At 47.7% G+C, this 22,862-nt stretch overlaps 13 protein-coding genes across 13 annotated transcripts; 7 read left to right on the top strand and 6 right to left on the bottom strand.

Annotated features, from left to right (window-relative positions):
* Positions 1-199: 199 nt before the first annotated feature.
* Positions 200-1,775, top strand: BDW74DRAFT_64439 (peptidase family C78-domain-containing protein). Its single transcript, XM_073733367.1, has 5 exons — positions 200-869; positions 919-1,377; positions 1,428-1,459; positions 1,517-1,660; positions 1,706-1,775. Exons 1-4 carry the CDS (start codon positions 492-494, stop codon positions 1,536-1,538), a joined length of 891 nt encoding a protein of 296 aa, XP_073581187.1. The 5' UTR covers positions 200-491; the 3' UTR covers positions 1,539-1,660; positions 1,706-1,775.
* Positions 1,509-2,463, top strand: BDW74DRAFT_64402 (peptidase family C78-domain-containing protein). The gene has a single exon (XM_073733366.1). The coding sequence runs from the start codon at positions 1,543-1,545 to the stop codon at positions 2,212-2,214; it is 672 nt and encodes a 223-aa protein (XP_073581186.1). The 5' UTR covers positions 1,509-1,542; the 3' UTR covers positions 2,215-2,463.
* BDW74DRAFT_169625 (nucleoside triphosphates FAP7) lies at positions 2,230-2,897 on the top strand (the record flags this gene model as incomplete). Its single annotated transcript, XM_073727021.1, has 3 exons — positions 2,230-2,412; positions 2,495-2,643; positions 2,699-2,897. 3 exons carry the CDS (start codon positions 2,230-2,232, stop codon positions 2,895-2,897), a joined length of 531 nt encoding a protein of 176 aa, XP_073581185.1.
* Positions 2,898-2,913: 16 nt separating this feature from the next.
* BDW74DRAFT_64400 (non-canonical purine NTP pyrophosphatase) lies at positions 2,914-3,889 on the bottom strand. Its single transcript, XM_073733365.1, has 6 exons — positions 3,608-3,889; positions 3,459-3,532; positions 3,259-3,403; positions 3,168-3,204; positions 3,054-3,115; positions 2,914-2,998 (listed from the first exon to the last, which is right to left on the bottom strand). The coding sequence occupies exons 1-6, from the start codon at positions 3,770-3,772 to the stop codon at positions 2,930-2,932; spliced, it is 552 nt and encodes a 183-aa protein (XP_073581184.1). The 5' UTR covers positions 3,773-3,889; the 3' UTR covers positions 2,914-2,929.
* A 111-nt stretch (positions 3,890-4,000) lies between these two features.
* On the bottom strand, positions 4,001-9,418 carry BDW74DRAFT_64365 (type V myosin). The gene is made up of 7 exons (XM_073733363.1): positions 9,152-9,418; positions 8,974-9,106; positions 8,733-8,922; positions 4,842-8,685; positions 4,720-4,793; positions 4,454-4,668; positions 4,001-4,394 (listed from the first exon to the last, which is right to left on the bottom strand). The coding sequence occupies exons 1-7, from the start codon at positions 9,284-9,286 to the stop codon at positions 4,285-4,287; spliced, it is 4,701 nt and encodes a 1,566-aa protein (XP_073581183.1). The 5' UTR covers positions 9,287-9,418; the 3' UTR covers positions 4,001-4,284.
* A 510-nt stretch (positions 9,419-9,928) lies between these two features.
* Positions 9,929-10,925, bottom strand: BDW74DRAFT_64391 (BUD31 family protein). The gene is made up of 3 exons (XM_073733364.1): positions 10,633-10,925; positions 10,424-10,554; positions 9,929-10,371 (listed from the first exon to the last, which is right to left on the bottom strand). Exons 1-3 carry the CDS (start codon positions 10,802-10,804, stop codon positions 10,228-10,230), a joined length of 447 nt encoding a protein of 148 aa, XP_073581182.1. The 5' UTR covers positions 10,805-10,925; the 3' UTR covers positions 9,929-10,227.
* Positions 10,926-10,985: 60 nt separating this feature from the next.
* Positions 10,986-11,661, top strand: BDW74DRAFT_158616 (Tim10/DDP family zinc finger protein). Its single transcript, XM_073725342.1, has 2 exons — positions 10,986-11,204; positions 11,284-11,661. Exons 1-2 carry the CDS (start codon positions 11,105-11,107, stop codon positions 11,448-11,450), a joined length of 267 nt encoding a protein of 88 aa, XP_073581181.1. The 5' UTR covers positions 10,986-11,104; the 3' UTR covers positions 11,451-11,661.
* Positions 11,662-11,690: 29 nt separating this feature from the next.
* BDW74DRAFT_158614 (60S ribosomal protein uL23) lies at positions 11,691-12,816 on the bottom strand. Its single transcript, XM_073725341.1, has 4 exons — positions 12,696-12,816; positions 12,375-12,436; positions 12,017-12,303; positions 11,691-11,947 (listed from the first exon to the last, which is right to left on the bottom strand). Exons 1-4 carry the CDS (start codon positions 12,718-12,720, stop codon positions 11,860-11,862), a joined length of 462 nt encoding a protein of 153 aa, XP_073581180.1. The 5' UTR covers positions 12,721-12,816; the 3' UTR covers positions 11,691-11,859.
* Positions 12,817-12,991: 175 nt separating this feature from the next.
* On the top strand, positions 12,992-14,100 carry BDW74DRAFT_64328 (25S rRNA (adenine2142-N1)-methyltransferase). Its single transcript, XM_073733362.1, has one exon. It carries the CDS (start codon positions 13,023-13,025, stop codon positions 13,893-13,895), a length of 873 nt encoding a protein of 290 aa, XP_073581179.1. The 5' UTR covers positions 12,992-13,022; the 3' UTR covers positions 13,896-14,100.
* BDW74DRAFT_169619 (putative transporter) lies at positions 13,914-15,822 on the bottom strand (the record flags this gene model as incomplete). The annotated part of the gene is made up of 5 exons (XM_073727020.1): positions 13,914-14,292; positions 14,359-14,525; positions 14,581-14,678; positions 14,728-14,856; positions 14,910-15,822. 5 exons carry the CDS (start codon positions 15,820-15,822, stop codon positions 13,914-13,916), a joined length of 1,686 nt encoding a protein of 561 aa, XP_073581178.1.
* A 1,520-nt stretch (positions 15,823-17,342) lies between these two features.
* Positions 17,343-19,555, top strand: BDW74DRAFT_64109 (translation termination factor eRF1). The gene is made up of 5 exons (XM_073733358.1): positions 17,343-17,869; positions 17,926-17,975; positions 18,023-19,151; positions 19,203-19,376; positions 19,435-19,555. Exons 1-4 carry the CDS (start codon positions 17,746-17,748, stop codon positions 19,205-19,207), a joined length of 1,308 nt encoding a protein of 435 aa, XP_073581177.1. The 5' UTR covers positions 17,343-17,745; the 3' UTR covers positions 19,208-19,376; positions 19,435-19,555.
* Positions 19,382-21,037, bottom strand: BDW74DRAFT_64186 (prephenate dehydratase PHA2). Its single transcript, XM_073733360.1, has 2 exons — positions 20,785-21,037; positions 19,382-20,727 (listed from the first exon to the last, which is right to left on the bottom strand). Exons 1-2 carry the CDS (start codon positions 20,836-20,838, stop codon positions 19,846-19,848), a joined length of 936 nt encoding a protein of 311 aa, XP_073581176.1. The 5' UTR covers positions 20,839-21,037; the 3' UTR covers positions 19,382-19,845.
* On the top strand, positions 20,979-22,818 carry BDW74DRAFT_158596 (uncharacterized protein). Its single transcript, XM_073725340.1, has 2 exons — positions 20,979-21,775; positions 21,842-22,818. Exons 1-2 carry the CDS (start codon positions 21,070-21,072, stop codon positions 22,228-22,230), a joined length of 1,095 nt encoding a protein of 364 aa, XP_073581175.1. The 5' UTR covers positions 20,979-21,069; the 3' UTR covers positions 22,231-22,818.
* The last annotated feature ends 44 nt before the right edge of the window (positions 22,819-22,862 follow it).

The raw sequence follows: 22,862 nt of genomic DNA, 5'->3' as shown, positions 1-22,862 counted from the left end.
CAATTGCGAGGTTGAAGTGGCCGCTTGAGCATCCGGTAATCTACTCCCCGAGTCTAGGCACCCACATGAAACTTGAAGAGACCGGGTCAGTGTCCGGGGCTGCCCTAATCCCTTCACTGCCGGTATATAACTTGCGATACCTAAGATCAAACTTAGCATGGCAGGATGGTACGGCAAATCATGGCGAGAACCTTGACGAGTCCTGCAGATCAGCCCCGTGGATATAATTGGCCAATGGCCATGCTTATTTTTTCAGCCTGGCCCGTGGTGAGGCTCAAACTGCAATGGATGCAACGCAGCAGCCTGAAGCTGCAGATCGCATCTGATCGCGACTTCCTCAACTCCCCGCTCATCTCACTTAGCAAGAATAGGCAAGAAGCAGACCGCATAAGTGCTGTCTAGTCTTTCATCCTACCCTTGGCTTGTCTCCGATACCCTACACCCTAAACAAGTCGTAATTCAAGCCATCCGTGCTGTACGCTTTTTCAAGAATGGAAGCCCAAAGCACTGATGACTCGATATGCCCATTTTGTCCCTTTTTTGACCGCGACAGCAATTTTGTCACCCAGCACGTGCGATACTGTCACCCTGAAAATGAATCATCTGCAGAATCGCAGGAACCTTCCCAACCAACTTCCAGGACAAGTCTAGGGTTTCAGCTCTCTACTACTTCTAACTTAGGAATTGGGGATCAATGTGGATCTACACGCCAAGATTATGCGAAGCTGGGAGATCCTGCTGTCCCTAGACATGCACCCTTTTTACAAACCGTCGGAACCACTTCGTTGCGTGTTGCTTCGAGCAACGACCAAGATGAACAGCGTATACGCGCAAAGAAGCTGTCTAACATAGCTATAAAGAAACTCGGCGTAGGTTACATCTGTTCGATTGTTCATGTCAAGACTAACATTACTACAGCGTGCGGAGCTTGGACCCTTTGCCCACGAGAAGAAGATGCCTTCATGGCTCTTTCGATTGCTAGAAAAAGAACATTCAAACGTCAAATTCAACAAGATCACATTGGATGGCAAGCTTTCAAGACATGCATTCATCGAGAATGAAACACCTCATGTCGTGCCTGCCCTGGCTCAGCTATGCAGACAGGATAAGTCTGTTCAGCGTGCATTTCTCTGCAGCTCCCATGTTCATCACATATCCAAGATGCCAAGGGAGGGAGGGTTTTGTGGATACAGGAACATTCAAATGTTGGTGTCTTATATCAGAGGGTCAGGTGCTTGCAATCTTTTCCCGACCTTGCCCACGATTCTGCAACTCCAGGACATGATAGAACGTGCATGGGATATGGGATACAATGCCATGGGTAGGACCGAAACAGGTGGTGTTAAGGGAACCAGAAAGTATATTGGCACCTCTGAGGTAAGACTACTATAATGCTTTCGGACTGAAACTCTCTAATTCATCTACAGGCTCAGGCTTTTTTTTTAAGCCTTGGAATCCAGTAAGTTCAGCTCAGCACTACGTCCACGAGCGAATACTGATGCCAACAGATGCGAAGCCCAAAGTATTGGGAAGACTAAGGAAATGTCCGCTCATAGCTTTCTACTCTCCCACGTCGCCGCTTATTTCAGAATGGGCTTAAATGGGCAGACCGAGAAAGTGGTCTTGACAGACCTGCCGCCTATATACTTCCAACACCATGGTTTGGCTGCACTAGCAACTGGCGGGGTTAGGCTGACAATAATAGGGCATTCAATGACGATCGTTGGCTTTGAGATCCGGGAACAAGGAAGTGGAAATCTATTAGTCTTGGATCCGGGTTTGAAGACACCTTCCGTAATCAAGCATGCCATGACTACTAAAATCAAGACCATGGACCCGGGTCACATACTGAAAGGTTTCAGGAAGGGCCCGAACTACCTACAGAAGTATCAGACTTTTGAGCTCCTCAGGTATGCCATGAAGCCAACTGCATTATTGCCAGCTCGTCTAACCCTACAGGCTATTACCTCCCAGCCCCCAGCAGATGACTTGAACCATTCCCAACAAACACTATGTATGAAGCTTATAGACTGCAGTGATATTTACTGTCGAGTATGTCGTCACAATTTGAATGTACGCCCCGCTAGGCGCTCCGTAGTGCCTAAGGACTCCACCCCCACCAAATTTTTCTCTTGGCATCTAAAATATCGAGCTTCAGGAATCAATTCCCGAACGCTATCGTTCAGTGACTTCGGTCCTTCAATATCTTATTGATAATCACAGATCGAAATGCGGACCTCACCTAACATTATCATCACAGGAACCCCTGGTGTTGGAAAGACAGTGCATTGCGAGCAACTTGCCCAAGACACAGGCTTGCAGCATTTATCGATAAACCAGATTGCGAAAGACCGAGGTTGCTATGATACTTATGACGAGGAGCTGAAAACTTGGGTCGTAGATGAAGATAAGGTAGGTCTTTATTTTCCCTTACCCCTATATCGGCTTGTTATTCTATTTATCTTCCACCTGCTTACTAGGAAACTACGTACAGCTTTTAGATGCCATTGAGGATGAGATCCTCCAAGGTGGCTTCTTAATAGATTGGCATGCTTGTGACCTATTTCCCAAATCCTGGATTGACCTTGTTGTGGTATTGCGCTGTCCTTCTACATCTACTCTATATGACCGTCTCAATTCCAGGTACTGACATCCCTACCCATTGCTTCTTTCAGGGACGAACTAACTTATGCTACAGAGGTTACCATGAAACGAAGTTACAAGAAAATCTAGATGCGGAGATCTTTGGGGTCCTTATTGAAGAGGCTCGCGAGGGGTTTGATGAAGAGATCGTGGTTGAACTTAGTAGTGAAGAGGACGGCGATGTAGAGGCTAATTGCGCAAGGATAGCCTCCTGGGTAGAGAACTGGAAGACCGACCAGTCGGGACGCTCTTAATATATGATACCATTCCGCAATGCTGCCTTGCCTTACGGTTGCTCGTCGGCTAACCACTGCTGCAGCTTGACAAGAGCTTTGTATCTGTGGGAAATTTTATTCTGTTCGTATGTTAACCACTTGTGAATAGAGGGTAGGAGGGGGGATCACCCCTACCTTCTCTTCCTTGGTCATTTCTGCAAATGTCCTGCCTTCATGCTCGAATATAGGATCCCAACCTGTAGAACGACAAGGTCAGCCGTTGTCTCATATAGACCGGCAAGAACGTACCGAAATTGGTTGGCCCCCTGGGTCTCACAATAGCGCCCTTGACAGATTATTTAGCTCTCTTATCATCAAAGATGACATACTACTACCATACCTTCGTTCTTCCCTGAAAAAGGATGGGCTCTGACCCAGGACCGGAAGAAAATGCAAAAGTACACACAGCTTCTGCGCCTCTCGATTCGAATGAGTCAAGCATCTTATTTAGCCCCTCATGACCCAAAGCTTCGAGGAACGATTTGCTACGAGGGATCCTGTCAGCTTCTAGCCGGCCAGACGGTTACTTGGGCGCATTACATGTATGGGCCAGGCAGGCCTTGGAGCGCATGAAACTCCAGAGCCGTATCCTCAGTCAATACCGGCCCTCCCACCTGTAGTATAGTTAGCCAACCGGTAAAGATACATGCGCTAACGCTTTAAGCTTTAAGCTTGCTTTCATCACTTACTGCACTTGCAGCATGTCTGCACTTCGCCTTCGCTATCTCTTCAATTGTTCCTTGTATCTCGGGCACGTCGACTGCCTGACTCTGAACGTCGACCACGTTGCCTAGTATGGTTCTAACTTCCGCTAGTTTATTTTTGTTACCGGTGATAAAATTGAGGGACTTCATCTTCGACGGAGGAAATTGTTGGTAGGCAAATTGAAAATATCAGTCGCCAGCGGTAACAGGCTGTATCCTTGGTTGTACGTATGTGTGCGGCGTACTACCGATATGTGGGGAAGTCAGATGCCGCGGAATTTCTACTTTCCCCCTGAAAAATACATATAAGGCGATTAGTCTATACAAACCCTACAGCTTTAAAGTACCCCCTGCCAACAAGCTTATTGGTTGTAAGTTTTTTTTTCTGCTAGCTATCGGGTATTGACCAACTTATCATGACCTGTTACTGTATCACGTAGCATTGGCTTGGCAAGTACCTTAACCCGTAATGTTGCCTGATGACTTTCTTGTATGATGTTTGAGGCCAGCAATGACCATAGATAGGTTATGGGCCATAGGGAGACATCTAGTATGCTCCAAAATATACTAACATAATCTAACCCTTAACTCGGGCCGGAGGCTCTTTATCCATCATTCCCAAAAAAAAAAAGATCAGGCAGTAGCTACATGCAACTGTGGAACTACTCGACAGAGATCGTGCCAATATCCGGATTCTCCGGTTTCTCTTGTTGTGCCATTGCCTGCGCCGAAACTATTTCGGCAAGTCGTTTCAATCGTGGTGTTTGAAGCCCTTGATAGGAGGATAGTCAGTCAAAGGACGTATACATCACGAAATGGGCGGACACTCACAAGAAGGGGTGTATGTTTCTAAAGCAGTAATGACGCGAGGCTCGGCAATCTCATACGGCCCGCTATCCTCCATGTCAACTGGGGTAAGAAGGAGCACGTCACTCTTCTCGGTAACACGTGAGGCCACAGCTTTCATGATCTCGCCGTTGATGGGTTGTTCGTAGTCTGCCACGAGATACTGGTTCAACAGTTTTTGGATCTGGTTTGGAGAGAGCCTGAAAATGATTAGCATGGCCTGCTAGAATTAATAACGATGACTGTCTTACATCCAACAAATGTCTTGGATAATCTCGATATCATTCAACGTGGCCTTTTTCAGTTGCAGAAGCTTGGTCGCTTGCTATAATCCTTGTTAGCTTGACCAGGACCAAACGCTAGGTTGCCTTACCATTAGATGCTCCAACTGTAATGTCCCTTCGGGCATATCATGACTCTTACACCATTCCTCGATACGGGTTATGTTGTAATTAATCTGGAGGCCGCGTTTCCAAGAAAGAAAATTTCTTCTCATCAGGAGGTCATTAAAAGCCGTGACACCTACGAGACGCAGAAGCTCCGTGACGGTCTGTGTAATAATTGAATCTTCGAGATAGAAAGCTTTCATTGCCTTGTAGGCGTTGTTCAGAAGACTCAGAAGATTGTCCATGCTGAAGGCTGGATTGTTATTCGACGGCAAAAGCTTTCCGAGAAATCGATTCGTCTCATTCGTGACGAAGCCGGGAAGCGACTGCGATTCGATAATGGCTGGAACGATCATTTTGTAAAGCTTCTTCTTGAGCAACTTCATCCAGGTATGATAAATGTTGAATTCCAAGCTCTCCAAATCATGCTTCACAATCTCCAGAAGGCGGTCATATTCATAATTATCAGTCTTCTGTGCTTCATACCAATCCTCGGCCAAGAACACAAAGGAAAGCATCTCATGCACGTTGGAAAGCCAGAAGGCCCCTGGACTGATGGTGTCTTCGCCATCATGTTGCATGACCTCCTGTTGGATTGATTGCATGACGTTGGCCAGGAAGCGCTCGGACTCTTTAACGAACCCATTATTCCACATTTCAGATGTCACAAGGTTTATGAGGTAGGCGGGGAACAGAACCTCCTTCTCCGTGGGTGGAGGAGTGGAATTGGGCGCCGGAATCTTGAGGTTGCGGATCAAACCTATTGTGACTTCCTCGTTGAGATCGTCCTCTTCGGAAAGTAAAGTCTCAAGTTCTGCCTCTACCGAGTCAAGTCCGGAGGACAGCGCAGCAACCGAGTAATTCTGTCGGCCTAATGTACTTGGGATTGCCATTGACACGGGTCGAGGGTTATAGGCTCCGCTGAACCGGTCGGTATCAATTCTCTCCGCACCGGCACTGCGCCTCTTAGGTTTCGTCTTCTTAGAAGAGACCAGGTTGATAAGACCATTGGCGGGTGCCGGCTGGCCTATACCTGTTGTGGCTTCCGCTTGAAGGGGCAAAGTCCTCTTTGCGACCTCCAGTTGTTCTTCAAGGTCAATGACTTGTTGCCGAAGAGAGGACCTCTCGCTCTCGGCCTCTGCGTTGATTTGTTTGAGCTTCTCAAGTTCCTGGTTCGCTGAACGAATTGCTTCGCGAGAAACTCGCTCCTCTTCCTGAAGACGTTTGACAGTGGCCTGAGCATCGGCATGGTTCTGCTGCAATGTGCTCATTTCTTCCTCTAGGACAGTGAGCCGAGCTGCACTGATGCCCGCCTGATTGGCCTCTGCTTGGAGTTCCCGGGATCGATTTTCTAGTGCGTTATGACGAGTCCTCCAAGACTTCAACTGAGTCTCATAGTTCTCAAGTTGAGAGTTAAGCGATTTGTTCTCCCGTTTCAGAGATTCCAAGTACTGCGTCAACTCAACCACCTTATTTTCCAACTTGTAGGAAATCTGCTTTAGATCCCTCGCTTCTTCCCTGAGGGTCTTGTACTCTTTTCTCGCCTGTTTACCCCTCCAGAGGTTTTGGACGATAACGACTTGTCGGCGGTATTGCCGCCATGCACGCAGTTGGCGCCAAGAACGGAAAGCGCGTTGTATAGTCTTCGCAGCATTGCCGTGAATGGAGTTCAGAATGTTCCGCCGACAAAGGAAACCCTTTGACAGTGACTGTAGAAGGATGACATTATTGCGAATCTGGTTGTACTTCTTTCTCTCTTTCTGACCCCTCCACACCCTCTGGATGGTTGTGGCAGATTTGACCCGACGTATATCGGCGGCGCGCTGCCTCGCAAGAAACCCTCGAATTAAAGACTGGGTTGCGAGAACGGACGACCGCGCCTCGAGATACCTACGTCGGTAGTACTTGCATCGCAAGTTCTTCTGTATCATGATCGCGCATTCGTTTAACCTCGAAGTTCGCAGATTTTCCAAGAACGCGAGCATACCCGCGCGGAAGAAAATTTTGCTCAAACCCAGTTGATATTTGTCGTGCTTTTGCTGGTCACCCAGTGCTTTGCGCAGAATGGCATGGCACATATCCTTAATTTCCGAAGTCCACTGCGACGAATGGCAAAGCATGTAATAACGAATAGCGAACTCCTCATAAGTCCATCGGGTAGGATATCCGGCAGTACTGATGCGAACTGTTTCTAGCACGCCACAAGCCCTTAGCTGGTTCAACACCATTGGCCCCTCAAACACCCAAGCCTCTTTCGCTTCGTTCGGCTTGATACACCGAATGTAGTGTACATCGGTGGAATTAATCGTGCTCATCAACTCAATCAGAGACGATTTGAAGATTCCACCTAGTGTTGGCTTGCGATTGATCGCGACGCCAATTTTACGGCCTGGAGCCGTCACTGGCTTGGAAGAGACGGCGGCTGAATCCTTCTCGCGCACAGAGGCTGCGGTATCTAGTATCTCTTTCACAAAGCTGTTGGAAGAATTGCGCAGGATTTCCATATGCTCATCTGGAACAGTATCCCGGTTCTTCTCAATAAAGCCATCTGACTCGTAGGTGACATCGACAGCATAGTGGCAGATCGTGAAAGCAGACTTTCCAAATCTAGGTTTTTTGTAAAACTTTTGTTTATCGGCGGCGAAATTGTGATGGAGCTTGGTCACAAATTGCTCATCAGAGCCCATTGGCAACCGCGACTCTTCGTCCAGAAGAGATAAGATACCCAACTTTGCCTCAATAAGGTCGATGCAGGGTTGGTTATCCGAGAAGTCAATAAAAGTCCAATCAATCTGCTCTCGTACATATTCTTCTTGCTCAAGCTTGAAGACATGCTGGTTGAATTCTTGCTGCAATTTTTCGTTGGCATAATTGATACAAAATTGCTCAAAGGAGTTTTTGGCGAAATGCTCGAATCCGTAAATATCCAAGACACCAATGAATGACTTGAACTTGCTGAGAACTTCCTCTGTTGCTAGACCGCTATTGATTTTATCAACAAGCCAATCGAACAAGCTAGAATAGATGAATTTAGCAACGGAGTCCCGAACAACAATTGCTTGCTGCTGCGTCAGGTTGGAAGTAATCTTTTCTCCTCTCGTGATTAGTTGTTTCTTCACTATCCATTTTGCAAACTCGTTGGCGTCAATTCCAAGTATTTCGCAGGCCCGTGCAAGCGACGGCTCGGAGGGTGAAAGGGTCGAATCGGTTCTTGTGGCAGTGATCTTGACGTTACCAAGGTGCAGCAAGGCTGCAAGAATACGGAAAATCTCCGACTGCGTGAGCTCCGGTACGCCAATTGTTCCCAATGATTTTTTCGTCGCGATGAATTCAGCCTTGTCATCAACCCCATCGATAACCGGTGTCCCGCCCTGATTAAGGTAGTCGAAGTCTTCGACCGACCCAAGTCCAAGCTCTTGCTTTTCCGCATCAGTGGCTCCGGCAACAAGCTGGTAGAAAATGTGATAATTCCGTTCTTTTAGGGGCTGGAAGACAAGGCGTGACCGCTCTAGGAGGTAGGTTCGTATCTTGGCACCAACGATGTTGGTTTTGTCGTCAAACATAATCTCAATGTATTTCCCAAACCGCGAGGAATTGTCATTACGCGTGGTTTTCGCATTACCAAAGGCTTCCATAACCGGATTTGTGGCCAAAATCTGTTCTTCGGTTTCGCTGATCGCGTCGGCCCTACTTGTGGTGTACTTTCCAGGCTGATCGGAGGACTCGCGAGTCGCGAAGTACCGCATGATGTACTTTGCGCTGACTGTTTTTCCAGCACCAGATTCGCCTGAGACAACGATTGTTTGGTTCCTACCATCCCGTAACATGTCTCTGTTGTAAAATTAGTGATAGACCATGAAATTACTCCTAGGACTTACCCGAAAGCTTCTTCCGCGATGGCGAATAAATGCGGTGCCTGTGATGCGCGGTGCTTCCCGGCATAAACCTGAACCATTTGCGGCACATACAGGGAGTCAACACGCGCGAAAGGGTTCGTCGCGATAAGAACGATGCCGCTGTATGTATATATCTCTTTCTGCGCATAGCGGAGTTTGATGGCTTGTAAAACTGCATGGCATTAGCTCAGTGTCCTATGAGCTCGGAAAGAAACGGCGGTACCCGCTGGCTCGTTCAGATGAGATAGGTTCGTAAGATCCTCACTAGCTTCAAGCATAGCAGGGTTCATCAACGGCGGCAAGTTCGAATTGTTATCCACCTGTAGTTCGGTTTGCGTGGTTTCTACCTCTTTGCACTAGACAGGTCAGTGTCAATCATACTAACTCGAACTAACACTAACCTCGCCATTCTCTAGGACAAAAACAAGCCGAACTTTGTCACCATCAACGAGTTTCTCTTTGACCTCAGAGGCTACCCAGCCCTCAGTTGGGTCGGGTTGCCAGGCCCTCGTCCCGACGTCATAATTATGTGCCATCGTTCACGTTGACACTCGAGTCAAATAAATAGTTCACAGGACAAGGGAATGGTCGTCGCTCGCAAGTCGTCGCTCAATTCGTTGCTCAAAATAAGTCTAGGAAACGCATCTAAAAAAGAAGCATAAACAAAAAAGTGCGACTCGGTCTGGAAAGAAAAACTAAACAAAAGAAAGAAAGGGCTGCCTTCCAGGGCACAGGCTAACAAGCTGTTAGTTAAGAGAAAAGAGCTCCCATGCTTTACTGAAGCAGAAATTCCGAGAACGATGGATGACCGACTTGCTGCTCCAACGCAGCCCCTGAGGAGCCCGGGGGACCGCCACTTGCTGAGCCGTTCCCCACTCATCTACCCACGCCAAGAGGCAGAACGCTTTCTCTTTTTTGACTCCGTATCTACTGTATGTACAAACGAATTTCAATGCTTTAGCAGCTGTTTTAAACTTTGGTGTCTTGTTCTCTCGTAATCACGATAACACAGTGAGAATGTTTTGATCGAAGTAACGCTGCTCGGTCTCCCGCCTTTCCATACGTTTTAGATGACTCGAAGTGAACCCGTTCTCGGGATACGGTGTAGACTGTAGTCCAGAGGGTGGGCTTACATTCTAACCACACTTCCATGGCCCCAAATAGACACTTAATGGCTCCTCACATGGTCCAACTCCTGGGAAAGACATGCCCCCAGAAGAACCAAAAGGCCAACTGCTCATCAGCGGTATGTTGTGTCAACGAGTAGGAACGGACGACCCACGGACGATGGGTTAGTTCAAACCGCTGTCAAGTATCTCTCGTCGGTACGCAACTTCGAAGAGTCAGGACGGAAATCCAAGCCATTAATGATGTGTGCGTGTGGCTGGCCATGAAAGAGATATACACCCCAACTTCGGTATTAGTCTCCAGTGGATAGTTGTCGGATACAAGACACGGTGCGTTCATTGAGAAGCTCTTAATCGCTGCTTGCGCAGCCACGGCATCCACAGCTGACACACTGTATAATCTGATCCTCTTTTAGTTGGGCCTTCGGTACCCTGCAGATGCAAGTGGCATTGAAATTCGTTTCCCTAGTCTGGATGCAACGCAGGCAGCAAAGCTATGAAGAACGTCAGTCAGTTGTCAAGGTAAACATTGATTCTTGGGCTTACCTTTTCATAACCTTGCTTCTTCCATTTTGCAATCAGGTTCGCATCTGCGTACCCGTTCTTTAAGAGCCAGTCATATAGCTGTTTCGAGATAGCCTCTTTCTCGTAGTAAAGGTCATAGATGTACCTTGAGCCTGTGAGGTAGCAATGACCTTGGGTCAGCTGGACTGAAGCAGTTCTTTGTATCTGGATGATCTGCGGCGGTCACTCACGTTGATGACTGATCTGAAATATAGGCCATAGAACCTCATGCTTCTTCTTTCCCTCGTGTGGCGCACTCTCAGCATCTTTCATTTTATTGTTGAACTCTAGAAGAGTATCTTCAATATCGTCGAAGCCCGCTGGGGGCGGTTTGCGATTGCGGGATGTGCGGACTGGAGGCATTCTGTGGATTTGTTGCGAGTATGGAAATCAGTTAACGGAAGCTAGATATACGAATGGTGCCAAAAGTCAGATGCAGGTACCAGCTAGCAAAAATAGGCCACGAGAAGAAAAGAAAGCGAAGTTTGAAGCACAAGAAGATTGATAAGAAACGTTATCGGATACCATACATTAGCTAGACATCTCTCACCGCCCTCAGCTTCCGGGGCCGATGTCATTTTTTCATCTTCACAGCACGACAACTAACTCGGCCTTAATTTGTCCACCTAGACGAACCTTACCCTTACAACCCTGCCGATCAAAATGGAGCAAACTCTCGATCTCAGCAAGCTCAGTGAAGCCGATCAGAAAGAGCTGACTCAAACTCTCAATCATCAATCGCAGAAGGTCCTTATTCAACAAAGTATGCCGCCCTTGGTCTCTCTCAGATACCTCTTTACCATGCTTTTGCGGGTATTCCTGCTAACAATCGTACTATCTAGATGTCCATCATCTCGCCGACCTCTGTTGGAAGAAGTGTATTACCTCGAAAGCTACCTCCGGTCGTTTGGACAAGACCGAAGAGACCTGTGCAATGAACTGCGTTGAGAGGTGGCTTGATACCAACAACTCCGTACTCAAGCATTTGCAAACTATGCAGAAACAATAGATAACCATGCGCCCTCGGGTGGAACGATTTGCCGGGCTTCGATGTTAGGCGACCAGCTTGATTTCTCAAACCTAGCGATGCCCGTACCTGGAACGATTTGCAACTTTTTTGTGGCACGATATACCTTGGACTAGATTTCCTGTGGTTAAATAGGCGAACAGTCATTTATACTACAATGATTTAAATGTATTCTGGGCTGTTACGTTGAAAACGCCGTACTACTTTTCTTTCAAAGGGTTCGTAGATTCAACCTAACCGCAACCTACACAGGGTATACTCGTGCATCAAATTCTTTTGTTTTATTCATTCAGCCATTGGTTATCGGACAACAGCAGCTAACCGAAGGGCTGATATTTAAGCCACCGCGCAAAAGAAAACCATTTCCCAGACCCAAAAGAAAATCAATCACTTAGACAATAGCAAGCTTGGTAGCAGCAATGTCGAGAGCGTCAACATCAGGGGTAAGACGAGCGAAGGCCTTCTTCAATCCATCGGGCCTACAAAGTCAATTAGAGTCTGTTTCGTTCACTTGTTCGGTGATTTTGCATGCGGCAGCAACAGCGTACCTGACGAGAGTGTTGACCTTGACAGTCTCAACGTCATACAGCTTCTTGAGAGCAGCCTTGATCTGACGCTTGTTGGCCTTGACATCGACAATGAAGACAAGAGTGTTGTTCTCCTCAATCTTCTTCATGGCGCTCTCGGTGTTCAGAGGGTAAAGGATGATCTTGGCGGCATCGAGACGGGGAAGATGAGGGACGGACACGCGGGGGTACTTGGGGGACCGGGACAGCTGGAGGGTCTTAGGGCGATGGAAAGTGGTGGAGGTGCGGATCTTGCGAGTCTTGTGCGCCTGGTTGTATGGGAAAGTTCAGTCACGAATATCTCAAAGAGAGCTTTAAATCGAGGTCGGTATAAACGTACGCCTGCACCCTTCAAGACTGCCTTGGCAGCAGCACCAGCCTTGTCGCTGGGCTTCGACTTGCCTGTTGGATACGAAATGTGAGCGAAGTGCATGAAGAATTCGTAATTCAAAGCAAAACACCGTGTGATTGTTGAGCAAAACCATAAAATAGCAAGGAGATCACAGCACAATCGATATGTGGTGTTTCCAATTCCTTCACCCCGGGGTATTCAGCGGGACGAGTATTTCCCGCATCTCACCAAACCGTGTCTTCGCATATAACTCAAAATTGACAACAGGATATCGAGAAAAAAGGAGCTGAATCGCTGAAGGTTGCATACCTGTCTTCTTCTGAACGGGGGCCATGGCTGTCGTTTGGCGCTGTTGTCGTGATTGTCGCAGTGTCGAAAGTCGAATTGTTCGGAGTGTCTTCGCTTAGCAAAAACCCTCGCGCCGCTGTGTGGGTCACCTGACCAGCCCTTTTTAATCTTGGCATAGTCTCCACTAACTACTCGTCACTTCCCTGGGCGGTATGGAGTACGGAGTACGTAGGCAGTAAACAGAAAGCGGTCTGCTTGCTAGACCAAATACATCAATGTCCTGCTGTAAATTATCTTTTGTTCTATGTTTAATTTCATGGTGACTATGCAACTCTTGAAGCATCTATCATGACAGCAAAGAAGCAAAAGAACAAATGCCCTGCCTTACTCTCCCGCACTCGCCCACCAACCGTTCAGAAGAAGCATGCAACCTTATCCGCAAAAGCAACTCGTACTCTCATACGCTCTCACCATACACTCCTCAAGCAGCGAGCTCAAGCAATAAAACTAGGCGACCAACCTACAGTAGACAAGCTTGATGCGGAGATTAAAGCAAATGGCGGTTTGGAAAGTTATCAGATCGCCAGCAAGCTCGGTCAAGCGCTAGACCGCGGCGGAGACTCCAGCAAAGTCCTCGTCGACTGGATAGGTCCTCATTTCGGTGGTTTGAGGAACACGTCTTTCAGACTCCGTGTGCTCGAGATTGGTGCACTCAGCACTAAGAATGCCTGTTCTCGGAACAAACACCTTGATGTCACGAGAATTGATTTGAACTCTCAGGAACCTGGGATCTTGAAACAAGATTTTATGGAACGGCCGCTTCCTCTCGGCGACGACAATCGATTCCACCTTATCAGCCTTTCTTTAGTGTTGAATTACGTTGCAGATCCAGTAGGTCGAGGCGAAATGTTGAAACGCTGTGTGGCCTTTTTGACGAAAGAGCCACCGCCTGGTTCGCTCATACCTATCGTGCCGAGGTTGTTCCTTGTGCTCCCTGCTCCCTGCATCACGAACTCTCGCTACCTCACGGAACAGAGGCTCCAAGAAATCCTTACCAGTCTCGGGTTTTCCTTGGAAAAGCACAAGCAAACGTCGAAATTAATCTACCAGCTTTGGGCGTGCAACGAAACTTGCCAACCCAAGCAGTTTAAGAAGGAAATTCTGAATCCAGGCAGGTTGAGGAATAACTTTGCGATTGTCGTCAAAAATGGAAGCAAATGAAGTAATCCTGGCCAACGCTCACAGCGAAGCGATTATCTCTTGCGGCAAGAATGCCCAAATTGTCCCAGTGACTGCCAGTAATGAGGACACGATCAGAAGAAACCAATCCAGCATTCGCTCTTTTGGCTTGATTTCTTTGCCAAATATCTTCAGATAGAACGCGAGAGGCAAGATGATGCATATGGTGAAGCACAGCACGGAGCCCATCAACGCCATTATTCTATCAAAGGAGGGGAAAATAATCGCCATAACAACAATACTGGCCACAACCATAATGCGTATCAGCGCCCTCACTGTTTGAGCAGCGAGTATCTCTCGATCTCCATAATCCAGAGTCGATTCATTGCGCGTTTCCAGACCACACAGAACTTCGGCTGTGGCAACAAGTGGCCGGCAGCTGTGCCCCGCGTTAGCGATCTAAAAGCGAACATACAGGATCCTGGAGAGGGCGGACCAAACTTACTTGAGAGGCACTTTTGTTATGGGAATTATAGCAATAGAGATTATGATGCAAACGGACAAAAACGGCGGATAGTCGTCCATGGTCAGTACATTTGCTGTAACTTCGTCTCGAATCGTATCCCCGAACATCATCCAACCTAGCACGGCCATTGTACAGTCCAGGGAATACTAGCACAGAGTGTTCGTTAGCGCAAGTCGAGAAGCAACGACTAAGCTTCCGTACCGTGAAGATATAGGTTGCCCAAAGACTTCGTCCATATTTGTGCGGGTGTCTCATATCTCGGTAAATATTGGGAAACACACCATGCCCGCCCCAAGGTGCTGGAAACGATCAGTCATGAATGTCCAAGGCAGGCCACGAACGACTTACACATGATAAGCCCAAAGCTAAGAGGAAGCGTGCTCCAGTTTTTAGGGAAAAGATAGGTCTGGGCCGGTTCTCGAAGTGAACCAGGTGCATGTGCTTTCGTTAACCCATCAATGCATGTTATAGCCACAACTATGGCAGTCAGACTTAGCCGGTGTCCGCAGAAGTAAGGGGTGTTGACATACTGGAGGTACAGGAGAGTATGCCAAGAATACTCGTAACACTCAAAAGCCGAAGTGGCACAAAGCTGAGTGGCACCAACATTAGGCCACATATAAGCTGCCATTGTATGATGCTTAGTCCTGGGAAAAGGACATGTAGACTGTCAGCAAAGAGTACAACAAGGGCAACGCAAGCCCCTAGAAGCTCCAGACAGAACAGAAAGCTTATGATAATTCGGGCGCGATGCCCAAAGCTTATATATGCCAGGTCCGCATATGTCACTAAACTTCGGTCAACATCAAGACATTTGGCCAGGATTTTAGCGGTATAAGAGGTAATTATTGCCGCGAAAAGAAGAAAGGTGAGACCGAACAGCCATCCAGCGTGTTTCATTGCCAGTGGCAAACTTAGGAGGCCGACGCCGATTAGCACGTTCACCGAGTTGAAAACCGTCTGCGGCACGGTTGATTGACCGACGACAATGCTTTCGCGCGTACCGTCCTCGTGTTGTACTTGCTTCACTAGCAAGGGCTCGCCGTCATGTCCAACAGCAGGTTCGCTGTGCACTTGTTGCTGCTTGTGAAACTCGATGACGTGCTTTCTGGCTGACTCGCTAACGCGCGAAGATATCGAGCCATATGAGGTGCCGAGGGCTGGCTCTAAGTGGCTGGAATTCGAGATACCATCTCTTTGGTCATGGCCGACTCCATTGTCATTCAGAAGGGGCCGAGTGAGAGCAGGATCCAGATCAGCGTGTGCCATTAATGATCCTAGTGATCTGGTAAAGTTGCCGCTTGGCGATTGCCATTCTTCGTCCGAGTCGGCTGTTGCAAAGGAAGAACGTCGGGGAAACACCTCAGGGAAGCACGCAGCTCTTTGCCACGACCGAGCGAAGTTGTCAATGCTGTTGACACCACCCGCTTGCCTGAATCGCATCGAAAACGACGCTGATCTACAGAGAATATCAACATAGGGCGACAATGGTGTCTACACGAATGAAAGCTTACCTGGTCCGATGCACAAAGTGATTATCATCACTATGTTGACGGTCAGAGGACGCTCTGGAATCTAGTGGCGAGCTCGCAGATGGTGTTGTGTATGTCTCTGCCCGCCGGCTCTCGGGAAGCTCCGAATCGTCCTCAAACAACATTTTTCCTTCCGCTAGGTACTACCTAACAGTATTCGAGATGGTGGCCGAGAGATAGATGCAGTGGCGAAGGTGGAAAAGACTTCCAGATTCAGTAAGAGCTTACTCTGGAATCGTTCTTTTGTATAGTATTCTTAGAACGGGCCTTGGCCTTTCAGAAGCTTGAATACGCCCCAGCTTCGACAGAGACGAATGCAAGCTTGCAAGTTGCAACCCATAGAAAGTGTGATCCTTCTCTTATTTATTGGCAACCTTGAGCAACAATCTACCCTGGCAAACGACATTGGCACAAAACAATGACATAAACCCAGAGATAAGGAACTGAGCAGCGATATCAGACTGGTGAAAGTCCAGCCCCCTCCGAGTTTCGGGCAAGAAAATTGTGGGGATCCCGGATAAGAAAGAGTCAAGACTCAAGGTACTTATACTCCGTAGATAAGCAGGTAGCCTGTTACCGAAAACACTAGGGATGGTGGACTTCAGATCTATATAACCTATCGAGAAAAGTATCAACACATTCAGAATGATAAAGCTGACTCGGTTGACCACTGGTATGATTTTTTGTTTTGTTGTTATTTCGGACTCATGCCGAGCTTCTTTTTGGGTTTGGAAACTTGCAGTGTATTTACAGACTCCGTACTCCGTGTCTTTGATTAGCGAGGTAAGTGCTAACCAATCTGTAAATGGTCTAGTCTATGCCGAGGACAGAGCATGCTCATGTGAATAATAAAGCGCCCAGTATATAATATATTACACAAACATAACATACTTAATCAGTAGTAGCCAGGTTAATCTAACTGCAGTCTGCAATATGGTAACAAAATGCCCAACTAGATACCTAACCATATATGGGTACTTACCCATATCGATGAGGAAAACGTCAGCAGCCACCTGCAAACTAGACAGGGTCTTAGATGGCCTGCGGGTCGAGACCTGGCTGGGTAGTAATTCTCTATAGTATAATATCTGTCAACAAGTGTGGTTATCTAGTAGGGTTATTCCAAATGACATGACACCTCACAAATGATTCGGCTGACCGTGGTCGTCTCAACCGCAGACAGATCGAGGAAAATGATATCCTTGAGAAAGCAGATGATCTAGAATGGACCAAGCGTTATTTGGCTACTCCGTACCTATTGCTTGAATGCACATTGGGAGCGAGAGCACAGGCTTATGGTGGTGCAACCTGTCGAATCCAATTTGCATGTATACATAAACTTGAGGACTGAATTAGAGAGACGCCGACCATTCTGCAATTTGGATCGCACTGATGATTTGAAAAGGCTTCCAGGGCCAATTGTTAATGGTGGTGTTCTACTAGTACTCCGTACATACAGTAGATGACCAGGTAAGTCGTGTTTCTAGTCTAGCGAGGGCTTACGTCATCAGCCACAGCCACTCTCTCATAATGCGGCCACCCCACGGTGCCTGACGAATTTTAAACACCCCCGCTGGACTTGGACGGCAAATTGACCAGCCTCGAGGTATGTAGTATTTCACTTATCTATCCTCACTCTCACGCTGTTCCTATAATATAACAAACGTTTCTGCGCCCGACTCTATATATTTACATCTTTCTGGCCTATCTGTATCTCGAAAACGGGTTTCTTTTGTTCACCGTTACGATACTGACAACGCCGTTCAAGAACCAGGTGGCCAGTTCTCAACTTCTCGAAGAATAGGGCTATACTGCATTTTCGCCTTCGCCCAAAATGAGCGCGGTTCAGCAGGCGAACGAAGCGGAGAAGAACATTGAGATATGGAAGATCAAGAAGCTCATCAAGCGGCTTGAGGCTGCGCGAGGAAATGGAACATCCATGATCTCTCTCATCATTCGTATGTTCGCGAAAATTGGCGCTTGGTAGGCAAAATCACTAATACCGTTGTGTTAGCACCCAAGGATCAGGTCTCCCGAGCAGCGAAGATGTTAGCCGAAGAATTTGTAAGATTTATCCTCTATCCACAAGCTATGCTAACCGCCGTGCACAGGGAACCGCGTCCAACATCAAATCGCGCGTCAATCGTCTTTCTGTGCTTTCCGCTATCACATCCACCCAGCAACGTCTTAAGCTCTACAACAAGGTACCTCCGAATGGGTTGGTTGTATACTGTGGTGAAATTATTACGTCCGAAGGAAAGGAACGTAAGATCAACATCGACTTCGAGCCATTCAAGCCCATCAACACATCACTATACCTTTGTGATAACAAATTTCACACCGAAGCCTTGAGCGAACTGCTTGAGTCCGACCAAAAGTTCGGTTTCATCATCATGGACGGTAACGGGGCGCTCTTTGGTACATTGAGTGGCAATACAAGAGAAATTCTTCAGAAGCTCAGCGTCGATTTACCCAAGAAGCACGGCCGTGGTGGTCAGTCCGCCCTTCGTTTCGCACGTCTACGAGAGGAAAAGCGCCACAACTATGTGCGAAAGATTGCTGAGTTGGCCGTGCAGAACTATATCACCAATGACAAAGTTAATGTTGCCGGTATCATTCTTGCCGGTTCCGCCGATTTCAAGAACGACTTGAACCAGTCGGATATGTTCGATCAGCGACTTCAGGCAAAGGTTATTAAGGTCGTCGACGTTTCGTATGGTGGTGAGAACGGTTTCAACCAGGCCATTGAGCTTTCGGCAGAGACTTTAAGCAATGTGAAGTTCGTCCAGGAGAAAAAACTTATTGGGAAGTACTTTGAGGAGATTAGTCAAGACACAGGAAAGGTTTGCTACGGTGTTGAAGATACTTTAAAGGCGTTGGAACTCGGAGCGTGCGAGACGCTGATCGTGTATGAGAATCTGGATGTCACTAGGTGGGTTCTCAAAAACGCCGAGGGTGCCGAAGTTGTCGTCCACACAACTAAGGCTCAAGAGGAAAACAAGGAGTTTTTCTTGGACAAAGACACCGGCGCCGAAATGGAGGTCGTGGATCAAGGATCCTTCCTTGAATGGCTTGCTGAAGGCTATAAGGACTTTGGTGCCACCCTGGAGTTCGTTTCGGACAAGTCGAGCGAAGGAAACCAGTTTGTCAAGGGGTTCGGTGGTATCGGAGCAATCCTCCGCTACAAAGTCAATTTCGAACAACTTGCTGATTATTCTGACGAAGATGAATTCTACGACGGTAGGTCCTCACACTGTGCATTACTTTCCACCCGGGCTAATTCTTTACCAGATTGACGGTTCAGCGGCCTCGCAGGGAGCGAGGATGAAAAGCCAGAAGTTTCCAACTCGGATCTTTTGACGGCTCGCCCGATGCACCATCAAAGCGGCTCCGAAGGCGAAATCGTCGCTCTCACGGTGGATACCGTGATGCGACCTGGACAAAGCTTCGTGCAGATGCTCAGAGGTCTGATTTCCTGTCTCAAGCAGTTCAATATGGCTGGCTAACATGTTCTGCAACGCAGGGCCATCCCAGCTCCGTAACATAGTCGCCGAAGTTGCCTAGGAGGCTAGGACGACTTATAGGTGTGATTCGCATAAGGGTGGTGGATTCGTTACGCGCCAATGGACGTCTATCCACACAGCGGATTGTTATCTTTGTGTTTTGAACTGGCAGTTAAATTGTTCTGATCTGGCAATCTCTGAGACCAGAGTTGCTCTCATGTTTATTCTAAACTTCCGTCAATCTTACCATTATCCCTGGTAGAAATTTGGGTTCACCATAAGTTTATTCCACTTTTTGTGATGAAGGGCGGGTGATATGTCTCCGTTCTTCTAGAACCACGGATGCATCGTCTCTACATACATTATAGGACAACTTGCATATAGACATTGATTATATGCCGTGCATAGTCTACACAGAGTTTCGAGTCTTGTCAAGCCGGCACAAGTTGATTGCTCCAGGTTCCCAGATGTTTGCAATTTTCCGTGACTCCCTCCAATTCTTTCATAATGTCAGGCACGACTTCCTTATTTTGGTAAGTCTCGCTTTCAACTAAAAACACATACTTCCAGGCCTGTATTTGGCTCGGGCGCGTGCTTATACTAGTGAGATTCATCCCCCCTTCCTTGAATATCAATAGAGCATCTGCCAAGGTTCCGAGGGTATCCTGCCGGACCATGAAGGCGAATAGCGACTTCTTCGTTTTTGAACTACCCAGGGGGATTTCCAGGGTAGATAATCCGCGGCCAAACTCATGTTGGAGGTGGGCATGTTGATCTGAATCGACATTTCTTAGAACCAAGAAGCGTGTGGTATTATTGGCCCTGTCCTCGATGTTCTCCTCAAGAATGTCCAAGCCGTAATGCTCCCCCGCGAAGCGACTAGCTATGGCGGCGTTGGCCTCGGATGTTGTATTGAGGACAGTCTCGCCTGCTTTCGACGTCGATGAAACATCCTGTCGTTCCACACCTTTGAAATGTTTCGCGAGGAATTTCTCACATTGTCCCCACGCCTGCGGATGTGTGTATAACTTGGTAATGGCGCTGTATTCTTGTTGCCCAGATGGGATGAGCCCCTTTCGAGCTAGAAGGCAGTGGTGCACTGTCAGGTAATATTCGCTGCACACCTTCACATCATTATAGCTATCATTGCGATCCACCAGGAGGTCCAAAGTTTGCACAACTGAGCCATTTGTTGAATTCTCGAATGGAACAATGGCATAGTCTGCGCGTTTCTTTTGAACAGCAGTGATAGCGTCTGCAAAAGATAGACAGGGTATAAGCTCAGAAAAGGTCCCGAATGTCTCAACAGCGGCCTGAAATACTTGGTTAACCACACTGCAAGGCTCAATTGTGGGCTAATTGTCTCTGACCTGGTGCGAAAATGATGCCGTGGGGCCGAGAAATGTCACTTTAAGAGGTGCCATGATTTCGCATGAGGGCAGAGAGACCTATAGTTGGCTTAGTCCTAGACCTTAATGCGGCCTTGAAGCTCAATCCTGTCGCATCGGAGCTTCAATCCCAAGCTGCCCCGGAGATCATTTGTGGGTGCACCTGGGGTAATATTGGACAAACAAGCCAAACTCCCAGGTCAGCCGTCAAACGCTGCCGCGAGATTATGCTACGACTTCCGCCCTCCTCAACGCTCAACGCTATCGATGAAGAAGGCACCACACATCCACAGATTGAGCATCCACAGCTTCAGAAACTCGCCGGGCTATGCCAGTGCAGTGCGGGGTTACGCTTCGTTTCCGGAGCGCTTGCATCATGAACTGACGTCCCGTCAACTCCCGTTGTTTTTCGATTATCTGCAACCTCAGCAGTCACACCTTCTAAATCTAACTCTGACAGATCTTTTTCCCGAATTCAATCGAATCTCTCCGAAAACAATTCTCCCAACAATCACCCGGCCGTCATATCTACCGCCGGCCCACCATCTTGTCTACTTCCCCCCTCAAGTCACCCTCTCCCAGCTCCTAGGTGACGGAACTGACATCCTACATACACCCGGGGCGCCATTCAATAGGCGTCTGTGGGCGGGCGGTGGTCTCAGGTTTGCAGCTACGAATAGGCTACGACTCGACGGCGGCCGCGCCGTGTGCATTGAACGAATTCGCGATGTAATTGTCAAAGGGCAAGCTGGAGAAGAAAAGATCATAGTCAAGATCGAGAGACTGATAGGCACCGTGCAAGAAGAAGAAACAGAGCCTGAGATTAGAAAGCGGATATGGAGTGATAGCGAAGCCATGGACGCGCATACATCAATACTTGAGAACAGGGATCTAGTGTTCATGCGTGACAAAACTGCCGCCCAGCTGGTCCAGGACAAGGCGAGTTTCTCGCAAACCTGCAGGACGATCAAATGTGTGTAGAGCTTACTGATATCGCTGAGTGCAATAACCCCAGCTAACCTTAATTACGCCCATAAAGCCCCCGCGAACCCGGTGTTCCATTACGAGATGAAGCCCACAAGAGCCCTACTCTTTCGCTTCTCCGCGCTCACTTTCAATGCTCATTCCATTCATCTCGATAATGGATACACCAGCAATATCGAAGGCTACCGCAACCTCCTTGTGCATGGGCCCCTAACGTTGACACTGATTGTTACAGCCCTTCGGCATCATCTACATGGCAGAGGCCTCGATATTATCGACATCAATTACAAGAACCTTGCTCCACTGTTTGTTGAGGACCAGCTAGTCATCTGTGGTAGACCCAAACCTACCAAAAATTCAGTATGGGATGTGTGGATTGAGAGAAAAGATGGGGGCGTGGCTGTGCGGGGCACTATTCACCTTGAGAGCGCTTACAAAAACTGATATTGTGATCCTACTCCATACAAAGCCCCGTACTACAGTATCAGTATTTCCTGCTGCAAGGATGCTCCGAGTGCCCTTCCGTTGTCCACACTTGTGTGCGCCATGCATATAGAAAGGTCTATAAATGGCATGTAACTTCCTGGGAATTTTATGGCTCTATTATCATAATCACAGGATGATTTTATCTACATCGCAGCAGATATCTCATAACCACCATACTATGCTCCGTGCTGAGATGGTCGTTGTGGTATAGTGATTTAGCGGTAGACAAGGCTCATGTTTGCTTCGGGTATGCAGTATCTACATCCTCTGGCCTGCATATAAGGAAGGTCCATCGGTCTTGATAGCCACCGTGCGGCTATCAGGCCATGGTCTACAGTCTGTTTGGTACTGACTAGTATTAGTATTAAAGCACTATAACCTTACATGCTTATAAGCTTTAGACCATGTTCTATTCATAGTAAACACTTTATGTTGTGGACATGTTGGATAATATATTGCTTATGCTGTGGATACTCTGACAGGTGGATCTTCCTTGTACTATGCAGGCCAGAGGGTGTAGAGCTACTGAGCTAGTTCATAAATATACAAAGCATAACTAATGCAGGCTTATGTACCAGTGAGTCAACGAG

The sequence above is a fragment of the Aspergillus multicolor genome (assembly GCF_047715735.1).
Source record: "Aspergillus multicolor strain CBS 133.54 unplaced genomic scaffold BDW74scaffold_24, whole genome shotgun sequence".
Classification (NCBI taxonomy): domain Eukaryota; kingdom Fungi; phylum Ascomycota; class Eurotiomycetes; order Eurotiales; family Aspergillaceae; genus Aspergillus; species Aspergillus multicolor.
The sequence above is the reverse complement of the archived record's forward strand: the minus strand, read 5'-3'. Positions and strand labels throughout refer to the sequence as shown.